The sequence below is a fragment of the Archocentrus centrarchus genome, chromosome 17 (genome assembly GCF_007364275.1).
Source record: "Archocentrus centrarchus isolate MPI-CPG fArcCen1 chromosome 17, fArcCen1, whole genome shotgun sequence".
Lineage (NCBI taxonomy): Eukaryota > Metazoa > Chordata > Actinopteri > Cichliformes > Cichlidae > Archocentrus > Archocentrus centrarchus.
Genome location: NC_044362.1, coordinates 27,455,696 through 27,477,547, shown reverse-complemented (window position 1 = coordinate 27,477,547; position 21,852 = coordinate 27,455,696). Strand labels below are relative to the sequence as shown.

The 21,852-nt window shown below is 40.7% G+C and overlaps 2 protein-coding genes across 3 annotated transcripts; both read right to left on the bottom strand.

Moving 5' to 3' along the window:
* Positions 1-548: 548 nt before the first annotated feature.
* LOC115796173 (oocyte zinc finger protein XlCOF7.1-like) lies at positions 549-5,129 on the bottom strand. 2 transcript variants are annotated; one of them, XM_030752453.1, is made up of 5 exons: positions 5,054-5,129; positions 4,680-4,857; positions 4,367-4,431; positions 2,415-2,508; positions 549-2,301 (listed from the first exon to the last, which is right to left on the bottom strand). In XM_030752453.1, the coding sequence occupies exons 1-5, from the start codon at positions 5,054-5,056 to the stop codon at positions 1,235-1,237; spliced, it is 1,407 nt and encodes a 468-aa protein (XP_030608313.1). In that variant the 5' UTR covers positions 5,057-5,129; the 3' UTR covers positions 549-1,234. The 2 variants fall into 2 exon arrangements, with proteins under 2 accessions (XP_030608313.1, XP_030608312.1); XM_030752452.1 differs by lacking the exon at positions 5,054-5,129 and having other exon boundaries at positions 4,680-5,008.
* A 1,767-nt stretch (positions 5,130-6,896) lies between these two features.
* Positions 6,897-20,336, bottom strand: LOC115796172 (sal-like protein 1). Its single transcript, XM_030752451.1, has 4 exons — positions 19,937-20,336; positions 17,354-17,938; positions 12,562-13,326; positions 6,897-11,233 (listed from the first exon to the last, which is right to left on the bottom strand). The coding sequence occupies exons 1-4, from the start codon at positions 20,172-20,174 to the stop codon at positions 10,425-10,427; spliced, it is 2,397 nt and encodes a 798-aa protein (XP_030608311.1). The 5' UTR covers positions 20,175-20,336; the 3' UTR covers positions 6,897-10,424.
* Between the last annotated feature and the right edge of the window lie 1,516 nt (positions 20,337-21,852).

The following is a 21,852-nucleotide window of genomic DNA, read 5'->3' as shown; positions in this document are numbered from 1 at the left end:
TTAGCCTGTTGCACATTTCGATGTCTGTGGACCAAGTTTGTTGAGCCCATATCGTGTTCTGTATTATGTTTGCAGCACTAAGTTAAAGCTGTGGTTTTCAAACTGTGGGATGGGCCACTGCTGACGAGGTGCAGAAGACCTCACGGTGTGGTTTCCTGGCTCAGCTCTAGGAGGGAGAGGTTTAGAGGGGTATTGTGGTTTGGAAGCAGTGCTAGTTGAAGTGCGTGGCACACCTGTCTCGCATAGCTAATTAACCTCTCCTCATATAGCAGGTGTGGACCCGGCAGACGCTCAGTAGAGCAGCCAGTGCCGGGCACATTAAGTGGAGCAAACATAAGTATGTGTGTGTATATAAAGAAAGTGTGTCAAATAAAGAACTGTGTGCACAAACCACAAGCTGATGCTCATCCTTACTGGGGGGAACTCACAGTAACTACAGCCACAAACTCTCAAAAAGTGAACACAGACAAAACCCGTCATCTAATGACCTTTTTCTGGATTTAAGTGCTGCATGTAATATTAAAAAAAAAAAAAAAAAATGCATCTGCTGGTTTTGACAAATCGTTTAATATAAAGCATAACAAAGAGCAAAGGGTTTACGGGAGAATTTTCATGGAAAATGTAAGAGAGGAATAGTCAGGTAGGCTTTTCACTTCCGGCATTAAAGCACAAACCTGTGACAGGTTTCAATGGATTTCAATGGAAAACCTCTTTGTCACCGTGGCTGGGGTAATGACCATCTTGTGCTTATAAGGTTTCAGTACAGAGAAGAGATAAGCCCCAGATCTACGCGAGAAGCAAAAACAAACAGGAAGTGAGAGTAGATCTGCACATATGCAGGTAACAATAAGAGCAAAGCTGGATTTATATGATGACTCAACATTTTAAGAGCTTGGTTATTTTTTTGAATTTTTTTTAATTTTTTTTTTTTTTTTTTTGGAGTTCTAGCTTTGGAAGTGTTTCACAAATGCGTGAATGAGGGTGCAGGTCAGTTTTACATTTTGATCATTTTAAGACATGTATTTAAAAAGAAGCAAACATGTTGATATCCACGCAGATGGATTTTGCATAGTAAAATATGCACTAATATACAAAGTTGTTCATTAATGCCATACGGTTAAAAAAAAAAAAAAAAAAAAGCTGCCATTCACTGGATTTTTGATTCTCAGACATCTCAGTCATCTTTCACCCGAACCTCGCATACACACAGACACACACACACACACGCTCCATCTCAGCTGTACGTGTGAATGATTCGGTGCCGTTTCAAATGGTGCATGAGGATGAAAGTTTTTCCGCACTGTGAGCAGCTGTAGGGCCGCTCCCCACTGTGTGTGCGCTGGTGGACCCTTAAGCTGCTCTGCTGCGTGAACCTCTTCCCGCACTGTCCGCAGCCGTACGGCTTCTCTCCCGTGTGAGTCCGGTGGTGTATGCTGAGGTGGGACGAGCACTGGAAGCTTTTCCCACACACGGTGCACCAAAACGCACGCTTCCTCTTGTGGCTCTGCTGGTGCAGCTTGAACTGGTGAAGGCGGCTGAACGACTTTCCGCACTGCGAGCACGAGTAGCATCGGGCCATCCCGGAGAGGGGTTTGTGTAGGCCGTGAGGGTTAAAGCTGCTTGGTGTGAACGTGTTGTGCGACTGGGTTACAACTGGCCCATCTTCGGTGGCAGTCTCTCTCTCAGGGTTGTCATCTAGCTGGTTCAGATGAGTGGCGTGCGACACGTTTCTCTGCGGGTAAATTTGTTCCTTCTGCTTGTCTTGCTCCAACGGTGGAGCCTGTGACCTGGGTTGAAAATCTGATGACTGTGGAACATCCTTCTGATACTCACTGTTGTAAAGGCCATTGCACAGCCTCTGAGAGGACAACTGCTGGACGCTGGTGGACTTGCTCGGGTTAGAAGCTACATTTGGATCTGAATGGTCCGGGTATGTGTTGGAATACTCCTCTACTACGCTAGAGAAGTCAGGGAAACCAGTGTCAATGTCATTGCCTTCAATTATGGATGACCAAATGTGGTTCTCCCTTTCATCCAATGAAAATTCAGCAGCAAGTTGAGTCTGCTTCCCCACATTGTGCTGGCATCCATCCTGCCTGAATGCCAATCGATCCTCCTCCTTCTCTGTCTTCACTGTGAACTGAAGGCCACTGATGTCTACTGCATGCTGAGCAGAGTTAAATGAGTCACTGAACTCTGACGGCTTCTGTCTGGCAACCTCTGGATGGGTTAACTGGTGGCCCTCTTCAAACCGCTGGTTCTCTGGAGCACTGGCTGCATTAGAGTACGGAACAGCAGAACCTGCAGGTGACAGGTGTTAGGAGACTTCAGGTGGCGGTGTGAAGTCAATTTCTATTAAAAAGCAATCATTTGGACGATTTAATTCTTGCACAAAACCAAAATTTTCAACTCACCAATCTGTCCAGCAGAATCACTGATCCATAGCGCCTCATCTGGACTTTCTTCTTTAATAGTGAAGGAAACAGTGGCATCTTCAATCTCAGGAAACTACATGAAGAGGGGATGGATTAACTCATTAGTTTTCAACTTGGGAACCTCTAAGATATATATCTATCATACAGGGGTACAAACACTGGAAACTGCAGAATCAATATTTCACTCCTTTTAACTTTTGTTGCGCTCCATCAACAACTACCTCCTTTTAACCTGCTAGTTTTTGTGTTTCGAAAAGCTTTTCCTGCGTTTCTGTTGCAACACAGGCTACCTGCTATAGATAGAAACACCTACGGGACCGGTGACACAATTGTGCCACATTAGCAAAGTCACAGCAATGAAACCAAAACTATAAAGCTGAAAACGTGACATTTCCGCAGTGAGGTGACAATTCTCTGTAAATCTGTCAATACAGCTGGCACCATTGTTGTCCCACGGAAATGTTTAATATAGTTTTGGAACTGATTTGGAACCAGTGTCGACTGCCCGATTTCTCTGGTGGTAATTTGTGAAAAAATACATACACCCACTGACATTTCTGACCTTTCTATTTAGACAAGCAAACATCGGAACCTTTTGGAAAACAAAATAAAGCCAATACTTTTTCAATCATTTACTGAACAAAAATATCAACAGATGTAATATTCCTTTGTGGGAAAAAAAGGAATTATCCCATGAGCCTTGGAGCCCTTCTTAGCAGAAATACAGTTAGATGCTTCTGTGCCCACAAAAATCGGAGGCTGTGGATAAAAAGGGCTGTAATTCCAAAATAGATAATGCAATAGTTTTGTTAAACACTTTGAATTAAAGCTGAAGGTCTGCACTTCAATCACATCTTTTATTGGTGACACCCACTGCGGTGGTGTACAGAAATAAACTGCAAACTTTCTTCACTTTCTGGTGGCCCTGCTAGGATCTGCACACGATCGCCTACCTTTTGAAAGTTCTATTTCTATTTTAATTTCAACTCAACAGATGACCTCACACTATCTCTGAGAACTCTTTAATATAAGGTAGAACTCACAGCTCAGTAAATGAGAGCAAGCGACCCCCCCTGTTGAGGCAGCTCAAAACCACAGCACTTCCACCACTAAACTTCACAGACCGTGAGCAGTTTTACTCGTGAAAAGCCGTCTTTTGTCTGCACCAAACATGTCTACTGTTACTGCAGACAAACAACTCGACAGTTTCTTTTCTAATTGTAGACATATGCACTGTGACACCGAGCCTGTGATTAAATCCTGATGTTGCGTCTGCTTGTTGCATCCATCGATCTGTTCCTGAGTTGGATTTGCTGGGGTGGTTAGTCCATCACAAAATAGTGAAATACCTCCCATTTGGGGATGACATTTTATTTAATCATCTGGAGTTCTTTTGAATTGAACTCTTTAGCTATTGCCTTGATGACACCACAAACTTAAGCAGCAAAAACAACAGCCCAGCCCTCACAGCTTCCAGCAGTCACTGCTGACGAAAGCTCAAATCCCCGACATCGAACCTGGAACCGCTTATTTTAAATCTAAATAAATGTGTCAAATGTAGGAGGGTAACCAAATCCTTCTAGAAGTAAGTCTCACCACTCAGTAACTGTCTTGAAACACCTCCGGGTGCTTATTTTGGGTAGTTATTGTGAAGGATTATCTAAATTAACTTTAATTTCATCGATCACAGAGTCATGATACATACAGAATCACCAAAAAAAAAAAAAGTTTGACTTTGCTCCAAAACAGTTTTTAAAAGTCAATTCATGTTTTTTTTTAAGTGCTGGGTCTACCTCTTAAAATATCTCTGAGTGTAGCTACTTTTTCCAAACAAAATGTACATTTTGTGCAAGTTTTTTCAAGCACGCTGCTGTCTTGTCAAACTCTGTCAAAAAAGGCAACAGTTATCACTGTATGCAGCAAAGACAGACCTTCATATCTCCTGCAGGGTGCGGACAGTTGCTCCCTACATCAGTTCCTCTGTCCATGTAGTTTTCTGGATGCAAAAAAAGCGAAAAATCTATTTTTAAAAGGTCGACCCAAGTAAAATTAGACATCATTTGGATGTGGAAATTTCTTCCAAATGCAATAAAAATAAGCACAGATTCATGCAAAATGCACAGCATTAACACAGTGGTGATTAAAAAAAATAAAATAAAACCTTTCTGCGTTTTTTTACTTCTACATTTAGACGCACAACACATTTAGTGAGCAGCTGGTATAAACAGTGATGAAAAATCTTACCAAATCCTCGCTGCAGCTGCGCATTTTTGCTCTCCATCATGAGCAGTTTCCTCTTCAGCATCTCGTTTTCGCTCTGCTTTCGGGATATTTCAAGATGCAGAAACGCACATTTGTCATCGACTAGTTTGGATATCTCTGCCACTGCTGCCTTCACCAGAACCTCCATTATTGAGGATAACTGTGTTTGAAATGGAATGCACGTCGCCATATTAATTCATACAAAGTAATATATGCCAGGTAAATATATAATTAATAGGTGCTTCCAAGCAGGGGTTTAAAAAAATGTGAAAAGAAGCGACGCAGTAGAAAATTTTTACATCCCTGTGTGCATCATGCTAGCTGAAAGCTTTCTTCCGTGTGGCGGAGGGCTTTACCATAAATACACGAATAGAGGCGCAGTGAAATAACAGCCAACGGTGGGAAGACTAGTGGGGGTCGGATAGGAAGGCCTTCATCTGTCTGAGTCAACATGGGTGTTAAACTTCATTTAAAACTGCAAGCAGCTTTAGCAGAAGGGATAAGGGCAATAATCTGCCCACAGATTCATTTTGATTTCAGCGTAACAAATTCACTATGGTTTCCTATGGTTTTTATGCAGTAACCATGGGAGAGAAGGACATGGTTACTGCAAGTTACATGCAGTTACTGCAAGTTACTGCATGCATGGTTACTGCATGCATAAAAACCATAGGAAACCACAGTGAATTTTCGTAAAAGGCCAAATGTGTCAAAAACAGTAGATTCTTGTTACAAATATTACTAATTCGAAGTTTTTTTAAATTTATTATTATTATTATTATTGTTTTAAATTTATTTTAAAGCAGCAAATAAGCAATGGTTGAACAAAGAGTCCCGAGCAATCTCCAAATGGATTTGTTTGGAGACGTTTTTCTGTGGAAGAAGCAGTGGAACAGATGTCTGGATATGAATGAGCTCCAGACTGATCCCACCTCTATAGTAAACCATCCACAGATGTGACTCATAAGGACTTTTCAAATAAAATGGACAATGATGGACATTCACTCACTGGCCACTATATTAGGTATACTTTGCTACAACTGAATAAAAAGTGGTGATTTTAAAGAACTGCTGACCTTCATACAGTAATGTGATTTGTTATATTTTATGCAGAAAACATTTCATAACATACAAAATACACAATGCTGCTAACAGTATCCACTCATGCATCCAGATAATTGAATTAAGGTGATCCAGTCACTTCCATGGCCACTGGTATATAAAAACAAGCACCTAGGCACGCAGACTGCTTCTACAACCATCTGTGAAAGAATGGGTCGCTCTCAGGAGCTCAGTGAATTCCAGTGTGGTACCGTGATCTTAATCTCAAATGCGCAACTATAGGCCCAGTTTCCCGTACAGGGATTATGTCTAATCCTGGACTAAATACCTATTTTAGTTTTCATTGACTTCTTCCTTTTAGTCTAGGACCATGCTTAATCCATGACTGGGAAACCGGCTGATAAAGTTTAATGACTGTATCTATCTCAAGGCTCTGAGCTTATTACTCCCAATAATTATGGGGAAACTGCAGAGTGATGAGTCAGAACCCCAGCAGAACTACAGGTGGATGCTGGGACGGCATGTCAGAGAGAAAGATTGATTTGGCTTAAACAGGCCACCAAATTGGGGGAGTGTGTTTGGCAAATGAAGAGAGTGAGGCATGTTAATGTTATGGCTGCCTGGACTACCTCACAGGATCAGTCACTCATCAGTCCCAAGTCACACACCAGCCCTGTTCTGAATATGCAAAATTACTGTTGCAGACATAGCCAGATATCCTATAAATTATAAATAAGTGAATTAGCATCTCAGTAATTTAAGCCAACTTTAGGTAAAAAATCCCATCTCTGATTTGAGACCCTGTAAATGTAATTAGGTGTCCTTCAGTGATCCACACAGGGTCCGCTTCTGCTACCCAATTTTATATTTTTTTATATTTTCAAATGTAAGAAAGGGAAGCAAGGTAGGAGACGTAACAGAACGGGGAGGAAGGAATCAGCATTGAAAAGATTTAACATTCAATAATTATTTACTTAGACTGATCAATATAATTATAGGCATATTATATTATAAGCACGCCAACAGACTCCACAACTCAAACACTGAATTTTGAATTTATTAGAAAATACAAAAGAAGAAAATCAAATTTTATTATTTACATATTAATCAGCATTTAACATGTAATCGAACCTCGCGTACAAAGTGAATTTCAATCTTTCCACAACAGCCTTGGGTCTCAGCCATTACTGACTGTGTAACAAACCACTGTACTAAAGTAGACTGACAACACTTTATTTAAGGGAGAGAAAAAATAAGAGTTTTACTTTGTGACACCGTTTTTAGAGGCCTCAGCACTGCAGTAGCAGTGCTGATTCCCATGTGAAAAAATGGAGGCATTCATAGGATACCATAAAAGCTTTGTGCCACCATGCCTACCTCAGACAGACGGCCGTCTGTAGGCTTGACTGGTGCTATTTTAATGGCCTGTGTACATCTAACCACCCGCTGCTAACAATTATAAAATAAAATAAAAAATTTCAGGACTCTTTTCTATAGATGTCTGTATAAAATACTCAATACTGCCTGTGTGATCAGTTTGATCTGACTTAATGTATTTGACCCAGAGCATAAATAAAAATACATTTCACACAATAAATATCAAGGTAGGTATAGGTAGTTAAATAAACACAGAGAAGCTTCGAAGTCCTTGGCCATTTAAAATTCTTGATAGTGACCACAGATGTAAATGAGGTATTTAATGCATAACTTTCTCTTAAATTATCCACCATTTACTTACTCTCATCTTTTAATTTCTTCATGAAAAAATTTTGTTTTTTGCTTTTTTGGATTAGTGGAAAAAGAGACATATTTGAAATCCTGGCTCGACTGAAAAAAATCAATGAGTATCTGCTTGTAATTTGCCTATTTTAAGACCACCTTGCAGAATATGGCACAACACTGAAAGCACAAATTTCATGCAGCTCTAGAAGATACAGATTTGAGGTACAGTATGCTGCCCGTAAGAGGACAGAAATGAGACACTGCAAAGCAGCTGTTTTAATGTCTATTACTAAATTTAAAACCCGCCTTACAGCAACAAAGAAACTCCATGTGGGAGAACATCAGTCCAGATCTTAAAATCTATTTTACTGATGCAAAAATCATTTTATTTTAGCACTAATGCAACCAAAACCAAAAAAAAAAAGAAACAATGGTCCAGTAGACTTGCTTTATTATATATGGTATAGTGTGGAATAGTAAATTAAAAGAAGAAAAAAAGAGCAGCAAGCCCTAAATTGCAATGTGATATGTTAAAATAATGCATGTATTTGTGCCAATGAATTCCACAAACTATTGATTTGTCACCAAGAATGTGATATTTCTTAATAAACTGCACAATAAAGAGAAACATTAAAACTATGTTTGCAACTGTTCTATTATTTGAAAACATGCTGTAAATCTGTAGTAATGAAAAGGTAATTACATTATTTGCAATGTAAAGGGCACATTTTAAGAAGCAGTGCTCTTTAAAATTGTGTCAGAAAGCTGAACGGTGCCGTTTGGGTTGAGGTAATGGTTGTTTACTGGACTGAAATCGTACTGTGTACCATAATAAAATGCAATACTGTCAACACAGAATAGATTTCTTTGACTAGTTTACATTAAAATTGTGCACTTAATTCACACACACACAAAAAAAAACAACTTTGTTAGTATCTCCCATTGAGCAAACACTTGTTTTTGGCTTGTTACTACTAGTTAGTAAAGCAAAACTAATGAGAAGTCTGAATAATGGCTCTGGTACAGACCGGAAAATCTGAGAGCTTCAAATGTTACTCAATTACAGAAGCATAAATCATTCACTTGTCCAAAAAAATTGTCTGTTTTTTCTGAATTAATGAGACTCCTACATGCCCACGGTGCAGCATTGTTTGGTCTGTCTGTGGATCTTAATGGGGTGCATATGAGCCTCAGTGACTTTATTCACCATATCTATTCAAAAGCAAATGGCTATTTAAAAAGAATATATACCATAATTTTAGCCTGCTGCTAGGGGGTTGCTAGGAAACACGGTGATGTCATAATATCTGATACAGCAAAGAAGCTTCAGTCGCCTAAGATGTACCTGTGTGCCAAGTTTGGCTGCTCAACTCCTGATGGTTTCATGTTTTATAGGAAGTTAACTTAAAACACTGAAAGCTTGATGTCTTGAGCAGTAATGGCCGCTCCTCACTCCCTACTGAATGACTTTCTTCTTGCTTAAGTTTGAAACTTTGGAAAATACTGCCACCTTTTGTTGTTTCTTTTTAAACTTAGTCATATATACACACTAGAATGATATACACTGTTTGACCTATATTGTCAAGTTGACACTTTAGGGCTGAGGACCCTGCACCTTATCTACATTTATATTGTATTTTACACTATATACTTTGTGCCTTTACACCTTTTGTTTTACGTTATGATTTGTGCTAATGGTTGGCAGCTTTGTGGCTTATAATTCATATTACTGGTTGACTGTGATAGTTTTATGGTCTATGATTTGTAGAATGTGGCAGTAGTTTGGCCTTGTACACCCCTAATTAGTGAGATTTATGCTTGATTTGGACACCACAAACTGCCCCAAGTTGCAAAAATGTCAACAATATTAATTACCGCCAGCTGTAAACCTGTCAAAAGGACTGAACTGATGATGATGTGGGAGGACTGCCAAGAAATGATGTGCACGTGTTAAATTTCATAGACGGAAACAAAATCTTGTTTACTGACACACTGATTAAAGTAAACATGTGTAAGCAAGATTTGGACACTAATTAGGAAATAATTGATGTTTAAAGTTAAAACCAAGATTTGGGAAGTTAGAAAAGGACGAGGAGCCGGTCGCTCAGCAGAGCTCTGAGCAGTCTTTGTTAGCTTTTTGACCTGCACGTGCCCACGGCATACACCCTACGGTAGCTTCTTGCTTTTTTTGGTGTTTTTGTTGAACCTTTCTGTTCAATAGAACGGTCAGCATTGACTTTTTCCAAGTGTTTTGGTCCTAATTGGGTACATCTTTTGGCCTATAGTTCTGCAAATCCTTTGCATATTGAGTCTCCACATGTGCATCATCTTATATCCTGAAGCAACGTCAGTTCAAGAAATCGCAGAGAAACACTTCAACATCCAGCAGACTAGTTTGTAACAGTGCCACCTACATTACTGCAAGATGCTCAGCTCTTTTTGGATTTTAAGATGTCGTTAACTCAGAGAACCAGAGCAGATTTTTATTTTTATGCAAGTTTTTCCACAGAATTTCCAGGATAATTAATTCAGAAAAAAAAGGACAAATTTTATTTATGTGAAGTGAATGCATCGTGCTTCCTTACTGAAACATCTCTCAACTTTGTCTCCCTGTAGCAATTAAGCTATTGTCACAGGGACTCAAGAGCCCAGCACCACACAATACAAAGCAAGTAAAAAGCAGTTGTGCAGTTGTTCCAATGCCCAATCAATTCACAAACACGTGGAGTGGTTTAAAGCAGCAGAGCATTTATGTAAAATGTAACAGAAATCAGATGGAGCAGTCATTTTTGTGCTCGCCAAAAAAGAAGATTGATGATTTTTGTTCTTCAGATTCAGCCATTGAGAATTTCACTACATGTCAACTATTCATTTAAATAACATGAATAACTATTCTCGTGTGCTACGCTTACATAATTTTAATGTCTTTTCTTTCCACTGATTTTACTCCACATGCAGTTTAAGATGCAGTTTCAGGATGCTCATCTGGTGGAAAATCTTTCCACAGATCTCACAGCTGAAAGGCTGCTCTGTGATTTTCTCACACTGGTGTCTCCGAAATATACTGAAGCTGTCAAAGCTTTGCCCACAACTTGAGCATATGAAGCAGTTTTGCCCGCTGGCGTCCTCGTCACAGTCTCCCCCGTGGTCTGTTGAGGTGTTCATATTAAATCCAAACCCGCCCCCCTCAGGAGTCTGGTCCCTCGCTGTGTCGTAATCACTCACAGGCACCTTGTGTGTGATATGTTGATCATGTGGCTCAGGTGTAAGAATTATATCAGAGCTGCTTGGCTGTACTCCTATGACAGAATACTGATCGTTGGGCATCAATTCTTCATTTTCTTTGTTGTCTAGAAAAGGCAGGTCCTTGATCGGCGATGTATATCCCTGCTGCTCACTGGCGGCTCCAGCAGCGGGACTGAGGTGATACTTGACATCTTGTAGAAGTACACAGACAGTCTGTTCAGGGGCATCACTGCTCTTCTCTATCCCAGATGTCCACAGCTGACTCTGATCTGGCACTCCTGTGCCGTTATCAGCCCCTACCTGACTTAAACCCTGAAAATCTTCTCCATTTGGCTCAAGCTTTACCATAACCGTTTCCTCCCGGGCTGTCTCACTGTATGTGGGGCCTGGCAAGGGTTCCTCAAAAGGTGGTAGCCCATTCTTGGGTTCTGCCAGGTTCTGCAATAGGTGATTATCAGGAAGTGTAAACATCAGGTGATGTGGATCCAGCACATCTGGGTTCTCTCCTTTTCAGAAAGAAAAAAAAAAAAAGAATTCAATCAGAATTAAATGAGCAAAAAGACCAATAAACTGTTTTCTTTCACATATAGTAGTGCTGCTTGTGTGCACATATGGATCCAGTAAAATGGAAAATATATACTTAATCGGAGTGTAACGATTCTCCAAAAGCACAGTTCTGTTCATATGTGGAGTTTTAGGTCTTTAGGTGATGAAGAAAAGAAAAAAGGGTTTTTTCCTGGATACAAACATTTTTTTTGTTGCACCTCCTCCCAAAGTGGTTCTGGCAGTATTTTAATTTGTTTTCTTATTTAAAAAAAACAAACAAACAAAAAAAAAAAAACTCCTAATCTGAACTGGAGAAAACTGTTCATGCATTTGAGTCATCACGACTAGTTTACTGTAGTCCCCCCGTTTACCAGCTTAGATACATCATCTCTTTCATGCCTCCAAAGGGATACAAAAGCAAGCGAGCTCAAATTCCTCCTATTTCATAGTCTTTACATTGGCTCCCAGCTGATTTTAACATTTATTTACAGAGTACTATATTGGAAAGACCATTTATCTAAACTTCTTAAACACAGTGCCACTCCAACAACATTTAGCCAACTCTGTGGACTCCTTTAAAAAACAGCTGAAAACATTTATGCTTAATCGTGCTTTCAAATTAAGATTCTTTTGTTTTTACCATTTTTATTCTGTTTTCTAACGTGGTTTTGTATGGGTATTAAATTTTATTGTGATCACTCCTAGTGGGGGATTTTTTTAGTGTTCTTTTTATTTTGTGGTACAGTGCTTTGTGACTTCAAGCACTTTATGAATTTTATTTACTAACTTACATAGCTTATCATCCTCCAAAAATACAAAAAAAAAAAAAAAAAAAAAAAATGGGGGTTCATTGACAGAAATGATTTTTAAACTTTACAGTTTTCACCAGAATAGCATGAACAGCTCCACAGATAGAGGGAACCCAAATACAATGTTACAGACACTGTATCATGACTTGTTTCAGAACTGTTAAACTTAATTATACTGTTAATCTGCCATTTTTTTGTAACGAAAATGTATTTATTTAGAAATATGCATCTTAACATGCTGGGAAACTTGTGTGTCACCTTCAGAAGAACTTAAAATTTGGTACGTTTTTCCTAACAAAGCCACACTATTACAGCTGCTAAAAATGTGAGTCTGCAGTTTTTCTTAGTCTTTTTTAAAGTTAATCTAACAGATGATTTGGGACCAAAATTACAACATGCAGATCAGTTAACTGAGAAAAAAATTAGGGGTTAGCAAACTTAGTCATGCTCTTCAAATTACACATGTGTCAGTTTCTTACCGTTTCTGTGTGTCTTCATGTGACCCTTGAGGCTACTCTTCTGATTGAAGCACCTCCCACAGATATGACAGCCATACGGCTTCTCTCCGGTATGAATTCGCAAATGCCTTTCGAGATGTCCGGCTCGCTCGAAGGTCTTGCCACAGTACGAGCAGATGAAGCACTTCTTTGGTTTGATCACCTGAAAAGATCTCCTCCTCCTCTGATGAATGTGATTCAGCGAGGTCTCTGCCATGCTGTGCAAACCTCCTTCGTGTGGCATCATGAGCGTGTCTGAGGATCCGTACGGTGTTTGGGAGATCAGACTGTTTTTGAGTTCCCCATATGGTTTCGCTGGGAAAGAGAAGGTGCTACAAGATGCTTCAGCTGGTGGCGGGACCAGCTGAGCCATCCCAGGGAACGACGCCATATTCTGCTCCGAGCTGCTGAGAAATTCTGCGCTGCTCATCTCAGGGTTGCTTTGTAGTCTGGACATCCACTGCTGGCTCTCTCTCTCAAACGCTGTAAAGGTGTCACCGAGGGTTTCAACTCCTTCTCTCGTCTGCTCGTTCCCCCCATGAAAGAGCGGTGACGGTGTTATATTCTTTTCTGCAGGCTCAGATTTTACCTGTACGGGTGTTGGCAGAATGTCCTCACTCTTAAGTACAGCATCTTCAGTTTTAGCCTGGCTCTCTTCTTCAGGGTGATGTGCATCAGCAGGTGGATTCACCTCAGGAATTGGTTTTTGCTCGCCCACTTGGATCTCAACTGGTCCCGACTGAACGCCTGTTTAAGCGGAGAGAAAGGGGGAAAAAATTCAAAACGAGTCACCTTTTAAACATCAATTTATAAGCTAGAGTCCATTGTGTCCCCAAGACCTTCCCAAACTAACTGTGACCCCTCTGACCCATCAAATCATCAGTGCAGTATATGAATGTGCCAGGCCACTCCTCCCAGTTCCCATCAGTGTCTGTCATCATTTCAGCATTTTTAGTAATGAGCTTTATGCCAAAGTTCTTTGCTACCCAGCTTCAGAAATGTGGATAAATGGATGTACTTTACTTTTTATTTGCTTCATGGATTAATTATCTAAAATAAGATATTTTTATCATTCAATATTTATTCCTGCCATTATTTAAGCAAAGATTGGATTGTTACATGTTCTCATATTTGCGTACTCTCCCAGGCGTGTGTCTCCGGTGTCGCGTGCCCACCAGGTTTTTATTCAGTGCTTTTCAGAGCTTCAGATCACACTGGGAGTGTGTCTAAAGTGCAGCGTTTAGACCGCAAGAGGTCTTTGATACTAAAAACTGACCAGACTCTCCCCTCCTCATCTGCTCTGTGCAACTTAACACGGCTTATGTCAAAAAATAGACCGGGCTCTATTTTGAGCAGCACAAAAGTCCTTGAGTCACTCCTGTAATGCTTCTGAATCACATAGCAGCACATCCGGTGGAATTGTAATCATTATTTTGAGTGGGCGTAATTAAACTGCATCAGAGCCAGAAAAAACAATGCAGCCGTGCTTGGTATATTCACAGAGTTGGCAGCTTTTGGCCTTACATTAAGGAATTGGTCCAAACTCCCAGTGGGAGTTTGAATTTTTATTGTTATTAATTGATAAAAATCAGGGGTATTAGGTGTGAACTCATCTTGTTCTTGTGAGCAAAGACTGATGGCCATTTTGTACCGTATTCAGACCAAAGTGCTCAACTGGAATGGAAAATAATGGTCCCGCTCCTTTATCGTCAGCAGTTTAAGCTTTTGAAATTCTCTCCTTTAAAACACCCGCAGGGGAGGAAACTTGTGACCCCTGCTTGACAATAATCATGATGATGTCTAAGAACACATCTGGAAACACTTTGTATCTGACACCAAACAAAAGAGCACAAAAAGATACCAAAATTACAGCTATAGAAGAAAATGAAGAGAATAACACTAAATTTTTAGCATTTATTTAGACAATGAGGGTTGCATTAGAATGAGTCAATTCTCATTTATTTGAAAACACACACCCCCACCCAGAGATAGGAAGATGGGAAACTATGCGAGCTGTTGAGCTGAGAGCTGCTCATGCCATCATCTGATATCTTAATTGAACACAAAGTTACACATCCAAATCTGGGTGGCTTTACCAAATGGGCTATAAATACCTTCTGAAGGAAACCCTGAGAACAGGTTTCATCTGCCTGCAAACGCAGGCGCTCATTTTAATTAGGGGCCCCATAACTGGCTCTCAGTGTTGTTTACTATGGTCTGCTCTGCTAAAATTAGCAAAAAAATTAGCTGAAATTTGATGAATTGCCTGAAAGTCTTGAAGGCATTGAATACCTCTATAGTGTCACCATTAAATGCATGAACTGGGCTTCGGCCCCAGTAACTAATATCCAGAGGATCTTGCACAAAGGCTGGTGGGAGTCTTGCCCTGGGAAGCAGAAAGTAAATCACTGGTTCTATAAGCCAGGGAGGGGGACTCAGCTGTTCATAAAGACCCTTTAAGTCACCATCCCCCCACTTACTGTTATCCCGCCTAAACCACATCGTTTTTCCTGTGCTTACTGACAACAAGGAACAGCCAGAGACTTCCAACTCAGAGCCAAGACTCCAAGACAGAAGATAAAAATAACACACCGAGGAATACAAGCAGCTAGCAAAGTGTCAGCGAGATATGAACCTTCCAATTAAGAGATAAAAAAATACTGCTTCTCTGTATTAACTTTCTATATAAATTATATATAATTTGAAATCTCAGAAAAGTCTTTAATCTTTCAGTCATTCTTTTAAGTAGAATGTAAATACTGTATACTGGCAGAGAGCCAGTGACCCCAGGAATCTAAGCTTGATCCCCTACAAATCTGTGACCCTCCCTAATCCTGCCCTGCTGAAGAATCGTTGAGCAACACAGTAAATCCGCACAATCAAACAGCCACCGGTCCCGACCTCCTTCAGTAAGAAAACAGAAGAAAGAATGTCATCGTTCTGCAATTTAAATCCAGACGTTTATCTGGAGGGCATTGCCCGAGCGCACAGACTGTTATGCAGCAACAGCCTGATTTACATGCACCTCTAAACTACTGGAAACTGCCAAGTGTAACACAAAGTCTTTTGGCCTTTCTCAGAGCCAGAGTGATTGTGCAGTTACTGAAATACATGAGTATGTATGAATTGTTTTTATAAAAATTTTTCTGCATATGTTGAGACTGTTAGAAAAACACAGAAGCAACATAAGCTGCACTGATTCCAGAGTTGTTTTCACACAGAGATCATGCACAGGAGCTGCATGTGAGAACACAAATGTCCAGTGGAGCTGTGTTGGATACTAAAAGGTCTTTCACCCATCAGCTCACTAGTGCAAAGTCATTATAGAGTTAGTTAAGAGTCCCCCCCCCCCACCTGGGTGGCACCCTCACCTAAACCACACAGTATTTGTATTATTAAGAATCGTTCTGACGCAGATTTCTTGTTGTGCGATAAGTGACAAAAGGCGACCTCAAACAGTGTTGCGGCATGTTGCTTTCAGCACTGTATGAAGGTCCTGTGTGAAAATGGCTCAAGCTTTTGCGCAATAAATGTAAGAGCCATACACGCTGTTCTCGAGTTAATCTGAAGGCCACGTAAAGTTTGGAGGTCAGTAGGGAGTGACTGCAGAAAGTTGGTGACCTCTGCCGACCCCACTCTGTGATTTCACGTGGCCCACCACTTCACAGGTATCATTCCCAATCACTTCCACTTTGTTATAATAACACTAACAGTTGACTGTGGAATATTTAGAAGCCAGTGGAAGACTGGATTTGTTGCACAGGTGGCATCCTATCACATGGTACCACGCTGGTACTCACTGAGCTCCTGAGAGCGACCCATTCTCTCACAGATGTTTGTAGAAGCAGTCTGCATGCCCAGGTGCTTGGAAATGATTAGAATGCCTGACTTAGATGATTTGGATGTGTGAATGAATACTTCTGGCAATATAGAGTATATTAAAGCATTACCTAGGCAACAAAAGCCATGTGCTTAAAAGAGATGTGTGACAAGCAAAGCGCTTTCAGTGTAGACATAGCTTTAGACTCCTGAAGGTTCTTACCTATATCAGATATTATGTAATTATGCTGCCTAGCAGCCACCTAACAGGCTAAAATGACCCATTTTTATCATTTATACCAGGGGTCTTCAACTCCAGGCCTCGAGGGCCGGTGTCCTGCAGCTTTTAGATGTGTCCCTGATCCAACACACCTGAATCAAATGGCTGAATTACCTCCTCAGTATGCAGTCAAGTTCTCCAGAGTCCTGCTAATGACTGCTATATTTGAGTCAGGTGTGTTGAAGCAGAGACACATCTAAAACCTGCAGGACACCGGACCTCAAGGCCTGGAGTTGAAGAGCCCTGATTTATACATTTACAACACCTTATAAAAGCATCATATTTTAATTTCCCAGCCAACAGCACAACAGGCCAAACAACACAGCTTGCAGCATGGGGGTGTACTAGTAGAAGAAATAATATTTGCATGGCCAAGTGTCTTCAACAGGCATGTGAGTGAAAGAAAAGAGGAGCCCGCTAACAGGGTACGAGTAGTTTTAGACCAGCGTGAAGATTCCATGGAAGAAATATTCCGTGTGTTGTTTGTTCAGTTATTAGAAGCCGAGTTCAGTGCTTACAAACACGAAACATATTTAATGCAATATTGTGTTAATTTCCTCAACATTTTCCTAATGACAAGCTTTAGTGGACCAAGTGTTGTGCTGATAAGAGTTGGTGAAAATCCAACTTAAAGCTAAAGACCAAAGACCTCACAGCCGAAAGCATCTTACTTACATCTTCTGTGAATCTTCGTGTGCTCCTTGAGGCTGCACTTCTGATTGAACCGCCTCCCGCATATCTCACAGCGGTACGGCTTCTCGCCGGTATGAATCCTTTTATGCCTCTCGAGGTGCCCCGCACGCTCAAAACATTTGCCGCAGTAGGGACAGATAAAGCCTTTTTTAAGCAATAACCTCTTCACCGTCCTCCTCCGTACTGTGTTGTATGCATTACGGTATGGATTATAACTGAGTATCCCACGACCAAAGTGGCTCTGCTGAAATCCACCAGAGCTGCTGCAAGTCACGGCCAGCCCACTGTCCAAAGATTCAGGAAGACAAGACAGGGAGTTCTGTCCTAAATTTAAATAATCAGAGCTGTTGTGTCCAGTCTCATTTTGTGTCATTGATCTCCACTGTCCACCTTCATATAGAGGCAGCTCTCCTCCCGCTTTGTCAGGCTGTCTACTGGCCTCTTGATGCTCCTCCTCCATGGGTTCACACTTCACCTTCACTTCAGGTGCAGACAGGGCACCGGGCCCTTCGTCAGCTTGCATGTTTTCAAGCGAGTTCCTCGCCTCACCGGCACCAGTCTGACTTTCTGTTGGAAGACAAACATTCATGTTACAATTGAATCAAACCATCAGTAACTTAATTCCAAAACAATTAGAAGCCAGAGGCAGTTGCGATCTCCCCCAAGCTGAGGGTGACACACATGAAGTGACAGAAACAATCCAACAGCATACAGTAAGAGTTGTACATTTAATTCCTCCCCCAAGATGAGAGTCAAGAGAAACATTAGCTGAATGCCATTTTGTGTTCACACAAACCTTCGTGGCTGAATTTCATGAAACTTAGTGGAGACGCGGAGCACTGGCAAAGGAAGAACCCCTTCAATTTTAGTCTGGATTGTTATTACTTTCTGTAAAGTTGCAAAATAGGGCATTGGTCTTGGCAGAAGATTGACTCTGCACGCACCATTTTAGTTTCACATTATCCCAATTTTGAAATCAAGTCCTTGTGAAACATGCAAAACTGTTACATGACAACCTCTCCAAACACACGGCTGAATGTTTGCACTATGCATGAGTGTCAAACCTCTCACAAAGTGCACAAATACATTTTGAGCCAGATGTCCTGCAGCTCTTTTCCAGCTGAGGTCCCCAAATAAATAGCAGAGCTAAAAGTGTTCTTAAAAGTGGTCATTCACCCATTCACACACAGCTTTCAAACCATCACTCAATTCGATGGATGCATCGGGGGTAATTTGGGATTTAGTATCGTGCCCAAGGACACTTCAACATGTACCCCGGAGGAGCTGTGGCTCTAACCACCCACCCTTCAATCAGTGCATGACCTGTTTTATCTCCCAAGCCATAAATCCATGAACTGTATATGTCACTAAATATGTGAATATACCTGTAAGAGCAACACTTTATCCACACTTTCTCAAACTAACGTGCTTAACAAACTTATTGGATCATCACCCAGTGTAAGGTTTATGCTACAGCTGCCCTAATTACCAAAAAAAATTTGACGTTTCTGTAATGGTCAATATAATACAAAATTAGATTTTTAATGCTAAACTATAATTATTGTTGTTATCCATGAATTTTCAAATTAAGTGTTTAGCCAAAAAAAAAAAAGTAAAGCATTTATTTTGATTAAGATGCCAAGTGATTGTGAATTGTCCACAGGTGTGCATGTGAGTGTGAATGTTTGTCTGTGTCAGCTCTGCGACAGGCTGGCGACCTGTACAGGTGCACCCTGTCTCTCGCCCTATGATAGGTGGGATAGGTCCATTAAAATAATATGAACCTAGCTGCTGAGACTTGCTCAAACACCTATCACAAAGTCAGCTGGATATCAAGAAAATAGATTTGTGTATCTTATCTCTGTCCTTAGAAAAGCTCCACATGATATCTGGACTAAAACCCATATATAAAACAATGGAGATGAGGCTGTAACTTGTGCTAATAAGCCCATTTCGTTATAGTTATATTATTTCCTTTACAGTATGCAACTGAAAGCATGTCAGTTTGTTAAAAAGCTAAAAATCTTAATGTTTACCAAAATTTACCACTGCAAATAAAGCCTTACTCCTACCAAGGTTCTTTATTTCAACAAGAAAAGAAAAGAAAACACATTAGCTGTACTGTTTTCACAACATTTGTAATGCCAGATGGATAATAAATGACTCTTCCATTAAAATTAAAAAAAAAAAAAAAAGACATTTTCCTTTTTTGGTCCACATGTCCTGTAGCCAAAGGATAAATGATCCAACTGACCACTGGAAGCCTTTCCCACTGAACAGCGATAATAGGCAAAGTCTTGTGCTGGGTAATTTTTCACAACCTGGCAACACAAACATTTGTTTTTCAACCATTTTTAACTTATGCACCAGTAAATTATTTGTCTACCCTTACACAAACCCTTTATAAAAGTTTGAAAACTGAGATTTGTGCATTTTCATCCCTAAGAAATCCCGTGTGTCCTGCCATCACTGGAACCGTAAGTTGGTACACCTCAGTAAGATGCGTGCCAGGTTAGCACGGCAGCTACAGTGTGTTAGGTGTGGTTTAGCTGTGGTCCAGCTCACCGTCTCTCCCGTGGTGATCGGGTCTCAGGGTCACCGCTTGCTGCGCTGCTCTCAGCTCTCCGTGCAGAAGCTCGATGTTGCTCTTCAGCTTCTTGATCTCGTTTTCACGCTGGCACATTTCCAGCCGCAGCACCACCATGCCATCCTCCACAACTTTGGCGATTTCTGCCACGGCTGCTTTGGACAAGGCATCAATCACAGAGGCGATCTGAGAGCGCAGAGCAACGGTGCTCAACATGATCGTGAACCGACCGAGTGACGGAGGGCTGAACTTTAAAGGCAGAGCAGTAGCTCGGTGGGTCCCGCGTCAGGGTGGTAACTTTACCCCTCTGTTTAAGAGAAACAGGCCGTTGCGGGAGCCGCTGGCCGTTCACAGCCTGCAGGCATTTGGTTAGCCTGATGTTGGTTTTTAATGAGTACAAAGAGATAAACACTTTCTCGTTTTACGGAAGTGATGACACAAATACCGTAAAGATACGGAGAAGAGCGCAACGCTTATTGCCACCGCACTTCCGAGGCTGTTGAACCCTGTTTTTTTTCTTGCTTTTTTCCCTTTATTCAACATGTGAACTAGTTTGTATCAGAAACCAAGAAAAATACTCCACATATTGACACACACTGTATTTGTGTATATCACACATAATTAATATTATATAATTTGACAATTTTTTTTCTTTCTTTTTAAAAGTAATTTTTCACCCAACAAAATATAAACCTGACACTTTATTACGTATACCTTGCTAGCAATATGTTGGACCCCCTTTTAACTTCAGTTTGTGGCACAGATTCAACAAGGTGCTGGAAACATTCCTCAGAGATTTTGGTCCACAGGGACATGACAGCGTCACACAGTTGCTGCAGATTTGTCAGCCGCTCATCCATGATGTGAATCTCCCACATCCCAAAGGTGCTCTGTTGTGCTACAAGACAGGATGGATCCATGCTTTCATGTTATTTGTGCTAGATTCTGACCCTAACATCTGAATTTTGCAGCAAAAATCGAGACTCATCACACCAGGCGACACTTGTCGAGTTTTGGTGAGCCTGTGCAAAGTGTAGCCTCAGCTTCCTGTTCTTAGCTGAGCGGAGTGGCCTCCGTTGTGGTCTTCTGCTTCTGTAGCCCATCTGCTTCATGGCTTGACATGTTGTGAATTCAAAGATCTTCTGCATAACTTTGTTGCATTGAGTGGTTATTTGAATTACTATTGCCTTCCTATTAGCCCAAAGCAGTCTGACCATTCTGTTCTGAACTCTGGCCTCAACAAGGCATTTACACTCAGAGAACTGCTGCTCACTGGACATTTCTCTTTTTTGGACCCTTCCCTGTAAACAGTAGAGATGGTTGAGTGGGAAAATTCCAGCAGATCAGCAGTTTCTGAAACTGTCTCTGCCAAAAACCATGCCGCATTCAAAGTCACTTAATCATCTTTCTTCCCTATTTTGATGCTCATTTGGAATGTCAGCAGGTCACCTTGGTCATGTCTACATACATAAATGGAGTGAGCTGCTGCCATATGATTGGCTGGTTAGATATTTGAGCAGTTAAACAGGTGTACCTAATTAACTGGCCCATCTGATTGAATGTGCCATTTGAACCCAGGAGTTGGAGATTTCAATGCAAAATGCACATAAGAAAAAAATGTCAACATTATACCTCATTGATAAGAGAAAACAGAAAACAACTCTCTGCAAACAATTTAACAAACACACAACAGACACACACAATCATAATCATACCCCTGATGCACCCAAATGTTTTTACATAATAAGCAGTAAGAAAATAATTTCAAATGTAAATAAAAAATGTATTTAATTAAGGTTTGACAAGGAATCTTCACATACACGGTTTGTCTTGTCAATAATTACACGACGGGAACAAATATTACAAAAATACCAACCACTGGGAGAGTTACCAC